Raw genomic sequence first — 14,387 nt, forward strand, 5'->3', positions numbered from 1 at the left:
TGAGCGGAGAACATCCGCCACCACCACGCGAGTTAAGCAAGGACGCCTGCGCCCTGTTGCCAACAGAAGTGGCCAAGCAATCAGCAGCAGACCCAAACTGGAAGGAAGGATGAGTCTTTTAATAGAAAAACACGTGTAACAGTAGCAACACAATTTCTCAAAATCCAGGTGGAGCGCAGGCCTTCAGTTCTTCACCTTGGGGGGCGGCCTGTAGAGGAAGGAGATGAGGGGCGTCAGAGCTTGTCACTACTGTAGGGGCACTCCTAGAAAGTGCTGACGCGCGTGACCCTGGGTGCAGGGGCCAGGACAGCTGTCCTGGTGGAGTACTGGGCCCCCGCTCACCTGTACACGCCCACGACCACAGCGTGGTCTCTTTCATATGGCTCTAGAGTCAGCTGCTCCTGGGGCTTCATGTTCTCCTGCTGCATCTTTTTCACTTCCGAGGCAAACACTGCCTCGGCAGACGCTGTGGAGTCAATGCAGTTGGCCTGCAAGGAGAGGATGTGAGGTCCACAGCAGGGCTTTGGGCTATTTACCCTTTTCCGTCCGCTTTAAATCAGAAGTATTTGTTTTTATTGGAAACGGTGAAACTCAGGTTTTGGAAATTTTCAATTTGGTATGGACTCGGAACAGGTAGCCTTCGACAGAGTCCTATTTATCTAAAAGCCAGTGTTTAAATTTTACACTCAGGTTCCGCCCCCCTTCTACTTCCTCTTTAACAATAATAATGCAGCTGAGAATATGAAAACAGATGTAGCAAAAGGCTAACAAAATGGTGAATCTGGTTGAAGGGCACAAGGCAGAGTTCTCTGTATTTCCAAATAAAATGTTTTTTAAAACGTACCCGGCATTTATCTAGTATTTATTCTATACCAGGTTCTGTTCTAAACACTTCACATATATTGATAAATTTAATCCTTATATAGGATACTAAAAATTAGGACTAATATTTCTATTTTACATATATAATATTTCTGTTTTACAAACACACAGGTTAAGTAACTTGCTCAAAATCACACAGTAAGCTGGAATTCGAACTCAGATTGTCACACTCAGCGATCATGCACTTGACCACTGAGTCCTATTGCCTCTTTAAACCCCAAAGCTGCTAGTTCTGCAGACATTTTTCATCAGGTGCTATTTGACTTGCAACAGGGGAGGGCTTGTAGGGAGCTGGGTAGGGATAAAGGCTGAGAATAGACTGACTGGATTAGGGGGGATGAAGGCTCCCTTGTTTTGACTGGCTGTTTGGCAGTTAATGATAGAAAAGATACTAGCAACCCATTTCAGACTTCTCCAAACCCCGCACCTTAATGGAAATCACAAAATGTCCTCCATTACGTAGGAAAGTGTGGGCATTCAAGGCTACAATACGGGTCTGGTCTGGTTGGGCCACATCGGCAAAGATCACATCCACCATTGCTAGGGAGAAAGAAGTGGCAGTTAAAAGCTGGGTCCAGTGTATCTTAGAGCTCCTCCCATGGGGCCTGTAGATTCCTGGCACAGTGTTTCCTGTCTCTAGTCTCACTTCCCCCCACTGATCCCCCTCCCTCCACCATGCCCCTCCCTAAGATGGGTCCAAAACCCAGTCACATCATTCATTCACGCCTCTTGTAAGCCATGGTTGGGCGTGGGGGACAGGGAGACGAGTCAGACCTGGACCCTACCCTCCAGACACTCCCAGTCTGGGGGGTGGGGGGTGGGGGGTGGAGACAGACATGTCATCAAAAAGGCGAGTAAAGGTGCGCACTTATGACGAGTGTCTGTAGGATTGTCAGAGGAAAAGAAGTTGCAGGACAAAGGGTATGGTGTGAGTGCATGGAAAAAAACTCATAGAAAGAAAACCCAGCAGAATGCAAAGTAATGTTTTTAAGGCAGTGTGATTAAAAAACAAAACAAAACAAAAAACTTAAAAAAATGGAAAGATGGTGTAATAAAACCAACTTTTTGAAACTGGGAAAAGCAAACATCAAATTGTTCACATAAGTTACCTCAGAGGGTGATATTCACAATGGGGCCCTCTGGGCTAGGCCACACTCAATTTGTGCTTTCTTGGTTATAATCTCACCAGACGATGATAAGGATCTCTGAAGGAGGCTTTATACATAAGCCAAGGGCAGTGTAAAAGTACCATATTTTAGAGGAAGGAAATATGGGGCAGTCTAGGCCTATAGAAAGAGGCACGAGATCAGAGAGGAGGAGGATGGCCCTCTCAAGGTGCCAGATATCTGAGACCCTGAAGCAGGACCACCATCTTCACAACCTCACCTGGCTCCCCCCACCCTTTTCATTCCTGCAGACTTAAGAGGCCTGCTCATCCACTCCAATTCTAGCTGAACCAGGGCTCTGGCCTCTTTCCGGAAACCTGGAGTGGCCTGTCCTGCGCCACCTGCGCCACCCTCCAGGACCCTTACCAATGAGCATGCGGTACTTGTGTGGGTGCCGAGCATCTTCAATGACAGGAATAATGTTGGTCCTCTTCTTGGCCAAATTAATGAGGTCACGGCCAGATCTGTGGGAGAACTCAACTGCATAGACCAGACCATCCTAAAATAAATCAAACAATAACAATGATACTAGTTCTTATACATGGAGCACCTACTTTGGGCCCATACACTGCATGCAGCATCTCTTCAAGTCCTCAAATCAAAACCCTACCATTTAACAACTACTATTATGTCCATTTTACAGATGAATAAACCGAAGTCCAGAGACATGCAGTCACTGGCTGAGGTTTATTCACTCCCACTTTGCCTGATCTGGAAGCCCAGGCCCACAATATAGGCTTAAAACCAGGAAGCTAAGGCACAGAGATGAAGTCATAACAGCTAAGAATATTTGCAATGGGCCAGGCCAGGCATCGCTCTAACCACTTTACAGGAATTAATTCATTTATCTCCACAACAACCATATTTTCCAGTGTGGTAAACTGAGGCCCAGAGAGATTAAATACCTTGCTGAAAGTCATGTCACTGTTAAATGCCTGCACTAGAGCCTGGGCTTTATAGTCTATAGTCATGCAGATGAGCTAGAGGTCATGAAGTGCACACCCTCTAAATAGGGAGCCTGTGTAACCACACAGAATACAGGCCCAGAAACTGAGATCTCCTGTTCTTTCAAGAGAAACCAGCAGCCCGGTCAGGTGTGGCTCAGCAGTTAAGCATCAACCTAAGATCCAGATCTAGGTTCGATTCCTAGTCAGGGCACATGCCCGGGTTGCAGGCTCGATCCCCAGTGGGAGACCTGCAGGAGGCAGCCGATGACTGTTATCAGGAGCCAGTAATGACTCTGTCATCACTGATGTTTCTATTTCTCTCTCTCCCTCTACTTTCCTCTCTCTGAAATCAATAAAGATATATTAAAAAAAAAAAGAGAAACCAGCAGACCAGATTTTGGAGGCATAATTTTTTTTAAAAGGACAACCAAATCAAGTAGTCTGGTATATACTCAGTTCTGGGTCTGGCTAACATTGGTCACCTAATGCCCATGCCCCTTCCCTCTGGGCCAAGACACAGGAGTGAAACTGACTGAGGCTTTGGAGAGCAAGTAGTTCAAGCTGCTACTTTTACTGACAGGCACTCAGAGGGAAAGGCCTAGCTCCACGCCACACAGTGCAGGGAAGGAGCCAGGGCCTCTGACTCCAGGTTGGCAGAAGAAGTGGCCTTTCTCTCCCTCCCACCACATCACTAGCCCTTACTCACATCCAATTCCCACAACTCCATCCACTCACCGGGCCTACAATGTCAGAGACGTGGGAGACGGTGGTGCCTGAGGCAGCCCCGAGGTAGAGCACCTTGGCCCCTGGCTTGATGTGGATCTGGTCCACACCTCCCAGGATCGCTGCGGCCAGCTTGGAGCGGAAGGGGTTCCAGGCACGGTACTCGACTTTGTCATCTCCCTCCTGGGCCAGAAGAGATGGGATGGAAATCAGTGCCAGACTCTTCTGCAAGCCCCCACTGCCCTTAACCCTAGGGCCCTCAAAAGGACTCCATCACTGTACAAGAAACAAATGTAGGTACATATCGGTAACCATGACAGATGCAGTGTCTGTCCTATCTTGGAAGTTACTGACACACAGAAAAGGGGTAATGACAGACAATAAACACAGACAAGATCATACCAGATAATGGCAAGATCTACACATTCATTCTGCAAACATGTGCAGTGCCAGCACATACTGTGTACAGACCCTATAACAGGCACTGGTGATACACAGTGGACGAGACAAAGACCCCTGCCCTGAAAGAATAAGTATGCACTGGACTAACACACAGACAACAGGAGCCAGTGACAGGTGCTGAGGAGAAAGAATCAAGCCAAGAAAGTAGATATAAAGTATGGGGAGCAGAGCAAGGGGCAGGTGAAAATGAGAAAGGGTGGCCAGGGAAGAGCCAGCAGCAGACCTGAATGAGGTGAGGGGCCATTCAAGTTATCTGTGGGGGAGGCTCATTCCAGGCAGCAAGAAAGGCAGCAGAAAAGCCCTGAGGCAGGAGTGGGCCTGGCCATGAAGAAAATGACATGGGATAATAGGGCAGGGGGGCCTTGGCCTGTGTGGCTCAGTTGGTTGGGAATCACCTTGTACACGGAAAGGTTGCTGGCTCAATCCCCATTAGGGGGGGTGCAGGGGGCAGCAGATTGATGTTTCACTCTTACATCGATGTTTCTCTTTCTCTCCCTCTTCCTTCCTCTCTCTCTAAAAATCAATTTTAAAAAACTTTAAAAAAAAGTTGGGCAGGGGATAGGTGGTGAGGGCTGTTTTCAACAGAGAGGGCTTTTGAGAAAGACAAGGTGACACCTGACCAGAGAAGCTGGTGATGACACATACAGAGCTGGGAGAAGAGTATTCCAGGTAGAGGGTACAGCAAGGGCAGTGGGCTGGAAGACAGTCAGGGGGACAGTAGGAGGTGAGGCCAGGGAGCAGGAAGGGGAAGCTAGAATGTGCAGGGCCTTGCAGGCCACACTTGGAACATTAACCTGAAGGCAATGAGCATCACAGAGGGCATTTGGGGAGGGGAGGGCATGATCTGACTTATGTATTAAGATGATGCTCTCGGTGTCCCACATAGGACACATGACAGAGGGCAGGGAGACCAGATTGTTGGTTACAATATCAGCTGGGGCCCTGGTGGCTTTGAGAGATCAGGCTCAGGTCTCACCGAAATCGAGACTCTTTTCTCTCCATAAACTGATTCTCCAGGGACCAGATTCTTGGTGACTAGCGCATCTTCCTTTCCTCGACAAATGAAGACACCTGGGTGAGGGGATCAGCGCAGCGGTGAGGACTGGGAGCCACACCCCACCCCGGCCTCTGCAGGCGCCCCGACTCCCCACTCACCCTCATGCCGGTGAGGCTCCACCATCACGTTCTTCCCGGACTGATTTCCCTTCCTTCCTCCCCGACCACGACCCCGGTTGCCACCAGCCTGGAACCCGCCACCTGCGAGGGGGAGACGCAGTGAGGGAGGGAGACCCCACGCTTCTGCCCACGCCGCCAGCGGGCCAGGGAAAGCCGCCGCCCCCCGCCGCGCCCTCACTCACCTCTGCCGCCTCCGCCGCCGCCGCCGCCTCGGCCTCGGCCCCTGAAGCCTCCGCCGCGGCCTCGGCCCCCCCCAAAGCCGCCTCGGCCCCCCCCAAAGCCGCCTCGGCCTCCGCCTCGACCGCCACGGTCACCGAAGCCGCCTCGGCCACCAAAGCCGCCCCCACGGGGGCTGAAACCTGCGGTGGAGACAGAAGCGGGAATCAGGGCAACGAAGCTGGAAAGGGGACTCCTACGCCTCACAGTTCTGCTCAGGAGAGAAAACGGAGAAGCGTGCACCGGGAGGCGCGTCCACGAATGTCCACAGCAGCAGCAAACTTCGGGCTAACACAAATGTCCACCGGCACCAGAGGCCCAAAATGGGGAATATTCATGATCAAAGTGAACAGGACACATGGTTACCCGCCAAAGATAGAGAAATCTCAGAATCAAAATGTTAAAGTGACAAAGCAAGCCCAAGGAAACGACATCCAACAGGATATCCTTTTTATAAAGTTCAGCAACTGAAATGAAACAGTGCTATGCTGTGGTGATATATGTGTAACCTATGTCCTGCCCCCACCCCAAGAGAGCCAAGAGGATGATAAATGCAAAACCCATGATACTGGGTAATGGGAGGGAGAAATTATGGAGTTAGGACAGGAGAGGGGTACACAGGTAGATGTAGGTTACTGTCAATATTCTGTTCTTCTTGGCTGGATGGTAGATTCACAGGAGTCATTCTATTTTCAATAGTAATTAGTCTGTAGAACACTGTGTGTGCCCTGGGCAGTAGGTCCCCCAGACCCTGAAAACATCTTCCTATCTTTCTATGCCTGACCTTGTGTCTGGAACAAAAGCGCCAACACCCAAACAGAGGGGAGCTCCCCGTGATGTCTCTTCTACTAACCAATCTCCTGCTTCAAGGTTGCAGAAGTCTGCCAGCTCAGAGAAAAAAAGAAGAAACCCCAGCAAATTGTGCTTTATGAATGAACAATAGTTCATAAGCAGTTCAGGGCTTGTCAACAAGACTGAAAATTTAAGAAGAAAAAGATTCAGAGACTTCATTTTCATCACCAGGATTGTGCCAAGGTTCTTCACTTCACCGAGCACAAAACAATGACTGAAACAGACAGGCTGCTGCTGCTGCTGCTAATAGACTCAATATCGGACTTTGGACAGTTGTAAAAGCTCTTCAGTAACAGAAAAATCACGAATTATGACATGCATCTTAATGGCATTAAAGATGAACATGCACTACTTTTCAATAGCTATTCCTAATTGATCGTTAACAATTAACAGTTTTAAAACTCCTACACATAACCAACAGTTGTTTCCCTTTTCTCTTACCCTCCCTCTACAGATTGCTGTACATATGGCAGCTAGTGATGCCCTTTTTAAAAGGGCATCTGATCTCATCAGTCCCCTTCCCAAATCTCTTCAGTGATTTTCCGTCACAATCAGATGAAATAAAAATTCCTCTCTGGCTCCCAAAGCCCTAAGGCAGTGGGTCTCACCTTTGGCTAGTCCCTGAAACCTAGACATTCTGATGTAATTGTCTGGGATGGGAACCTGGATGTGGAAGCTTTTTAAAGTTGCACAGGTTATCCTAATGTGCAGCCCAGACTGAGACCCACCATCATAGGGCCCTGCCTTCTGCTGACTTTTCTTTATGCTGGTCACCACACCCTTCCTCCCTAACAACAAACTCACCTTTAACACCTGCTGTTCCCACTGCCTGGGTCCTGTGCCATTTGCTTGGCTTACCCACTCCTTCGATGCACTCAGGTCTCTGATTAAATTTTCCTTCTCTGGCTACCTGACATTTAACCCACTTTCTTTTTCTTCCTATCAATTACCACTCATGGCATTTTTATTATTCATTGATTGATTTTAGAGAGAGGAAGGGAGAGAGAAACATCGATTTGCTGTTCCACTTATTTATGCATTCATTGGTTAATTTTTGTATGCGCCCTGACCGGGGACTGAACCCGCAACCTTGGTGTATCAGGATGGTGCTCTAACCAACTGAGCTATCCAGCCAAAGGGCCTCATCCATGGCATTTTTAACATTATCACTGCCTGCCTCCCCCATTAGACTCAAGCTCCAACAGAACAGGGGTGTTTAATTGTTTTGATCACCACTGCATCCCCAGCACCCTGCATAACATGTGGCACAAAGTATGGGTTCAAGAAATATTAAGTACACCAGCTGTTGAGGACTCTTAAACGTCTGGGTTCTGCCCCATGAAAAAAGCAGCCACTCTGTTCATTTAAGAAGCAGGTGATCAGATGGTGGCCAGAGCCCTGGTTCCTTCCCTCAAGCAGTTCATGTATCCCACACAGGGAGATGGCTACACCCTTTGCAACCCTAGAGAGTAGGGAAAGGTTCTTGGAAGTCTTGAAAACATCTCTAAGACAGAGATACGGAGATAACTCAGTGCCCACCTCATAGACTTGAAAGATTAAATGACTTAATGAACAGTATTCAAACTTGAGGCAATGAGTGCTCCCTCCTACTTAGGGGAGAAAGCACTAGGCCCAAGAGACTCTGAACCCAGGCCCAACAGCACAGAGCCCTGGAAAGGAGGGGCATGACACAGGGTAGAGCGGGTTCAAGAGTAAACTTTCAGTGCCAGATATTCAGAAGCTATCTTGATCCATTTCAAGTCCTGAGGCTCTTTCACCCTCTCCTTACAACAACACTTGTCTGCACAGGATTCTAGAAATTTTGGGTGGGGGAATCCACAGGTGCCCCTGCCACCCCAGGGTTTAAAACTGCTCTCTTCCCACAGCTTTCCCCATCTCAAAAATGGCAACTCTATCCTTCCAGTCACACAAGCCAAAACCCCCAGTTATCCTTGACTCCTCTCTCTCTCACCCACAGACAAGCTGTTGGCTCTGTCTTCAAATCTATTCCCAAGTCGTAACAATTCGTCACCCAGGTTGCCTGCCACTGTCCTGGTCCAAGACACATCATCTAGCAGATTACAGTAACCAGCTTCCTACTGATGTGCCTGCTTCCACTCTTGCTCCCCTGAAGTCTTTTACATACAGGAGGGTCCTTTAAAAAAACAAGCGTCAATCAAGTCTGATTGCCATCAAGTCCCTGCTCAAAATCTCCCAAAGGCTTCCTCTCTCACTCAGACTAAAATCCCTACTGAAGAGCTGACTCCTGGCAAGTTCTACAATTTCATATCCTAACACAATGAGGGGAAGGGTTGGGAGGAATGTGTATTCTCCATTCCTGGGAGAATCAGACCACAGGATGCCTGCAGGTATGCCAGGGTCTCAGGGCAAGATACACACCCTAGCACCTCGCACCCTACTCCATCGGCAGATCCCCAAACACGGAATAGAAAGAGAACTTGAGAGGGGGCATGGATTCATAAATCCCCCTCACCAGATGACCCCATCTCTCCACAGGCTGAGAGGAAAAAAACAAACAAAAAACCCTGTAGTGGAAAACAAACGCTTTTGGTCCCAGTGGGAGATTTCCCCAACTCCACAGAGCAAGTTGGAGGGATGGGCACAGCCTGACTGAGGAAGAGGTGAGACACCAGGGATAAGGATCCTAATTTTGTTCCCCTTGAGAAAAAATATAAAGATAACAACTGGAACCAACACTATTATATCTCAAGCACTGTGCTATTTTTATCAGCTTTACTGAAATATAACTGACACATAACATTGTGTAAGTTTAAAGTGTACAACCTATTGCTCAGTGGTTGAGCATCGACCTGTGATCCAGGAGACCTGGGTTGATTCCTGGTCAGGGCACATGCCAGGTTTGTGGGCTTGATCCCCGGTGAGGGGCATGCAGGAGGCAGTCGATCAATGACTCTCATCACTGCTGTTTCTAGCTCTCTCTCCCTCTCTCTCAAATCAATAAAGACATAAAATTTTTAAAGTGCACAACATGTTAATTTGGTACACTTACATACTGCAAAATGATTACCACCCAGTGCTATTTTTTAACATGATCTTACTAAACTGTAACTGGGTGCCATTTTATTGATGAGAAAACTGAGGCTCAGAAAGGTAAAGCCACTTGCCCAAGGTCACACAGCAAGTTAAGAAGCAAAGCCATGACGGAAACTTTGAACTGAGTCCCCTCTGCTGTCAAAGTCAGGGCTCTCAGCATTCCACCTTGAGAGAGGTGGGGTGGGTTCATCAGAATCTGGAAGAAAATGTAGTAAAAGCACTCATGCCCTGTGACTACCTCCCTCCCCCGCCCCGCTAATCCTATCCTGGGCTAGTGAAGTTTCATCCCACCACGGGCTTGAGAATCACTAGGCCCACGATCTCCACTCTATCCTCAGGAACCCGCCCCCTTGGGAAAGTAGAGAGCGGGAAAGTGGGCCAGAGGGCCACATACAATCAAGCCGGGAGTCCTCATCGTCTCCGGCCCTCTCCAAGAAGATAGTGGGTTGGGGGCCAAGGGGACCGGGGTAGCGGCGGCAACCGGGGAAGCAAACGGGGGGCCTCCTAGACTCAGCTCCCGGTGACGCTACACCTCCGAACCAAGATAGATTCCCAAAACCCATGCCCAGGGAGCCACGACCCCAGACGCCTGGACCCAAACTCTGGGACAGTAACAACCGATTGCCGCCCCGGTCCAATATCCACGAACCTAATCAAGACCTCAATGAGACGAACATCAGTTCAGAACCCCACTCCCAGGCCAAAGACTCGACACACGTCGTGACCTCCGAAGCCAATCACAAACCTCCAGGCCCGAACCCTAGGCTCAGGATCGACCATAGGGCGGAACCAAGAACCTCTCCCACGCGACACCGAACCAGGACTCCCTCCCCACACCGGACCCGGGTCTCAGAACCCCTGCTCCCAAGCCAAGGCCCCGCACCCCAATTCCCGCCGGGCTCCAGCCCCTGACCTCCGACCCCAACCCCGCCGTGCACCTGGCTTCATGGCGAGAGCGGAGCTGCGCGGCTCAGGATTCTGCGGCGTCCGGGACCCCACGAGTCCCGGGCTTTCGCACGTGGAAAGGAGCGCACGCGCGCGGTGACGTACAACGCGTAGCGCAACCACGTAGCCCCGCCCCCTTGGGCCCCCAGCCCCGCCCGGATTCTGTGCTCCGTGGGCGGGGATTCCCGAGCGCGGGTCAACCCGACTCGCTAGGCGCCACCCTTGTGCAGCGACGCTATACTCCCTGCTTCCCCCCTCACTGGTAATCGGGGCTCAGCTCTAAGCCTTCGCATGCGCTGTGTCCTCCGCCCCTCTTCTCTCGTCCTAGTTAACTCCATAAGGTCCCCTCTACACCCAAAAGCTTTCCATGACCCATTTCCACCCCCAAGAACGTGGACTGACTCTGGACTCATTCATACATTAGAAAAGCATTTACTTTGCACCCGTCAGTACCAGACACTGTTCCAGGTGCTGGGAATACAGCGGTAAACAAGACACACAAATTCCCACCCTCCTGGAACTCATTTTCTTTCTTTTATACATGTATATTTCTATTATTGATTTTAGAGGGGAAGGGAGAGGAAGGAGAGAAACATCCAAGCGAGAAACAACCATCGGCTGCCTCCTGCACGCCCCCTACTGGGGATGGAGCGGAAACCCAGGCATGTGCCCTGACCCGAATGAACTGCGACCTTTTGGTTCAGGGGATGCTCAAGCAACTGAGCCATACGGGCCAGGGCTGGGACTCACTTTCTCATGGGGAAACAGACACCAAACAAGTTAGTAAAGCACCCTGACTGTTAGAGGGCAATACTTACTTTGGAGAAAATAACAGCAGGGAAGGGGGATAGGGACCGTTGGGGGAGAGTGAAATTTCTCTTTGGGTGTCCAAGGAGCAAAGAGCTAAAGGAGGTGAGGAGTGAGGCCAGCTCTTGCCTGGGAGAAGAGAGTTTGGGGCACAGAGGATTGCAGGTGCCTAGGCCCTGAGGCAGGGAAGGTAAGGAGAGTTGGGAGAAACTGAGGAGTGCGGTTTGGGAAAAGTGAGCGGGGAAGAGTGGGAGGAGGCGAAGGTAGAGAGGTAACAAACTGTGCGGGGCCTCATGGGCCATGGTGAGAACTTTGGCTCTTACTCTGGTTGAGATGGACCTATGGGAGGGTCCTGCCCTCCTGGAGCTGCCAGACCCATCCCCAGACAGCGTCAGCCCAGAGTGGTAAGGGCTGGAATGGGGAAGGTACAAGGAGAATGGTTAAGGCTGAGATGGGGAAGCATTGAGGGCTTTCCTCAATATCTCTCTATATCCTTAACTCCTTCGGAACCTTCCTTTTACCTTCCTGCTGTAACCACAACCTAGCTCTCTCCTAAAGACATGCCTTTCATGCAGCCCTTCCAAGTAGGGGCTGTTTTCCCCCTCCTCAGCCCTCATGCCCAATGGGCCTTAGGTGAGAAAAGATCCTTCTTGCTCCTCATTGCCACTTTTTATTTTATTTTAATTTTTTAAATATGTTTTAATTGATTTGAGAGAGAGAGGAAGGGAGAGGGAGGGAGAGAAACATCAATGAAAGAGAAACATTGATCGGCTGCCTCTTGCTTGCCCCATACTGAGGATCAAACCTGCAACCTGGGCATGTACCCTGACTGGGAATCGAACTAGTGACCTCTTGGTGCGTGGGACAATGCTCAACCAACTGAGCCACACCGGCCAGGGCTTCATGCCACTTCTAAATCATTCTCTCTGTCTCCTCTCTAAGCCCCTAACTTTGAAGTTTCTACTATAGCACCTTCTCCCATTCTTGTTGCCAGTTCTATCAACTCCCAAGTCACTCATGTCATTATTTTAGCTCCAGGCTCACTGCCACTCAAGCTGCTCCTATTATAATTCTTGGTGATTTCTAAATTCAGGCAGATGATCCTTTGACCATTCTGACCTTTTGGTGTCTTTCCTTCCTCTCCTCTAGAGAACTTGTCATTTTCGTATTAATTTGCATATTGTAGATATTAATCCTTTATTAGGTATGTTGCAGATTTTTCCTCCAAGTGATGAGTGGAGGAAACAGAATACTGCTAAGGGAAAGTGGATAATTATTGAATTGAGAAAATTAGGCGTGTTCCATACATTAAAAGGTCAGGTTCCCAAATCATAATTGCACCCGTCAAGGGGGACAGTGATAGGAGATGAGTCAGAAGAGATTGGCAGGGGTCTTTCAGGACAAGGTAAAGAAATTTGATTTTATTGTAAGAGAAATTTATGGTAAATGGTCCTATTTATATGTTAAGAAGAGTCCTCCAGTGGCTGTGAGAATGGAGTACAGGAAGGGAAGAGCAGATAGTAGGCTATCGGTGCTGACCAGGTGAGTCAGGATGATGGCTGCACCAGGTGGTGACAGTGGGCATAAGAAAGACAGGCAAATTTCAGGTGTTTTGATATAATCCAACAGGATTTGTTGAACTGAGTAGAGGGCAAAGGGAAGGGAGAATTCAAGAATAAGTTCCCCAGCTGACTGGTGTTGCTCAGTGGTTGAGCATCAACCCATGAACCTGGGAGTCACCGTTCAATTCCCGGTCAGGGCACATGCCCCGGTTTCAGGCTCGATCCCCAGTTGGGGGCGTGCAGGAGGCAGCCGATCAATGACTCTCATCATTGATGTTTCTCTCTCTCCCTCTCCCTTCCTCTCTCTGAAATGAATTTGAAAAAATTTTTAAAAAGAGTACGTTCACATTTTCTGGCTGCCAGATTGAGCAGTGCTATTCACTGAGGCTTGTTTTTTACAGTGGCATGGATTAGCATTTCTGAAATTCTGTATATTGGATGATGGAGTAAAGATGAAATATGTTGAGGATGTTGAGAGCCAGGTTTTTCACTGTTGTAGGAGACACAAATATGAAGTGGGGAATGCCAATACTCTGTGGTGTTGGACTGGAACTGGAGGTACCATCAGGAACTCCTGGACTTGTATTTATGTTTGTATTTCCTACTTCTGTCCACTGAGAGGACCCAGAAACAATATACTCTGGCAACAGTTCAGAATTCTTATGTTGGAACTTAATGTCCAATGAGATGGTATTTGGAAATGGGCCTTTGGGAAGTGATTAGGTCATTAGGGTGACACCTTTTTGAATGAGATTAGTGCCTTTACAAGTGGCCCCAAAGAATTTCCTTGTCCTTCTGCCATGCAAGGACACACAAGAAGACAGCCATCTATGAACCAGGAAGCAGGCTCTCACCAGACACCGAATCTGCTGGTGCCTTGATCTTGGACTTCCCAGCCTCCAGAGCTTTGAAATAAACTTCTGTTGTTTATAAGCCCCCCCATTACATGGTATTTTGTTATAGCAGCCTGAATGGACTAAGACACATGAGGAAACTGAGTGACAGAGAAATTAACTTGCTAGGGTTAGAAATGATAAAGCTAGATCCATTGGCCTTTCTTTCCATTTCTGCTCCTGCCCTCCATCCAATCATTTGTCTTTTTATCCACCCATTCTTCTAATCATACAGTTCCCCATCTCCCCATTCCCCACTCATTCCTCTCCCAATCCACCCCCCTTGATGTCACCACCCATCCATCCATCCTCTCACCCCCCAAGAAATATTCATCATGTGCAGATCCCCCAGGCATCTGACCCCTACTGTGCACGCAGGGAAGTCAGGAATAAGACACATGGGCATGCAGCTTAGCTTAAGTATTTATTCAGTGCTCTCACAGTCTCAGTGGCTCAGCAGAGGGGGAGAGCAGGGAAGGGATACACAGTGACACAGTGACACAGTGCATCCTTCAATTATTGCAGCCTCCAGGGGGATCAGGTCCTGAAGTCCTCATTTCCGGAGCATCAGTTATGACTGCAAGAGATCGACAGTCAGCACTTCCTCTTACAGACTGAGCACCCACCCCAACTACTTCCTTCCCATGAGGACCCAGGTGCCCTGGCCTCCATGCTACATCC

The 14,387-nt window shown here is 49.1% G+C and overlaps 1 protein-coding gene across 1 annotated transcript; it reads right to left on the reverse strand.

The window, feature by feature from the left end:
* Positions 1-98: 98 nt before the first annotated feature.
* Positions 99-10,518, reverse strand: FBL (fibrillarin rRNA 2'-O-methyltransferase). The gene is made up of 9 exons (XM_087826681.1): positions 10,438-10,518; positions 5,539-5,715; positions 5,336-5,437; positions 5,157-5,251; positions 3,731-3,901; positions 2,415-2,547; positions 1,310-1,422; positions 343-488; positions 99-208 (listed from the first exon to the last, which is right to left on the reverse strand). Exons 1-9 carry the CDS (start codon positions 10,445-10,447, stop codon positions 184-186), a joined length of 972 nt encoding a protein of 323 aa, XP_087682807.1. The 5' UTR covers positions 10,448-10,518; the 3' UTR covers positions 99-183.
* Between the last annotated feature and the right edge of the window lie 3,869 nt (positions 10,519-14,387).

The sequence above is a fragment of the Miniopterus natalensis genome, chromosome 18 (genome assembly GCF_054644295.1).
Source record: "Miniopterus natalensis isolate mMinNat1 chromosome 18, mMinNat1.hap1, whole genome shotgun sequence".
Classification (NCBI taxonomy): Eukaryota; Metazoa; Chordata; class Mammalia; order Chiroptera; family Miniopteridae; genus Miniopterus; species Miniopterus natalensis.

What these genes read in the sequence shown, in the direction of transcription:
- FBL (XM_087826681.1), bottom strand. An exon ending in TCTCTGACATTGTAGGCCCG is followed by an intron (nt 2,548 to 3,730) that starts GTGAGTGGATGG and finishes GATTTATTTTAG; the next exon opens with GATGGTCTGGTCTATGCAGT. An exon ending in ATTTTGTGATTTCCATTAAG is followed by an intron (nt 489 to 1,309) that starts GTGCGGGGTTTG and finishes CTCTCCTTGCAG; the next exon opens with GCCAACTGCATTGACTCCAC.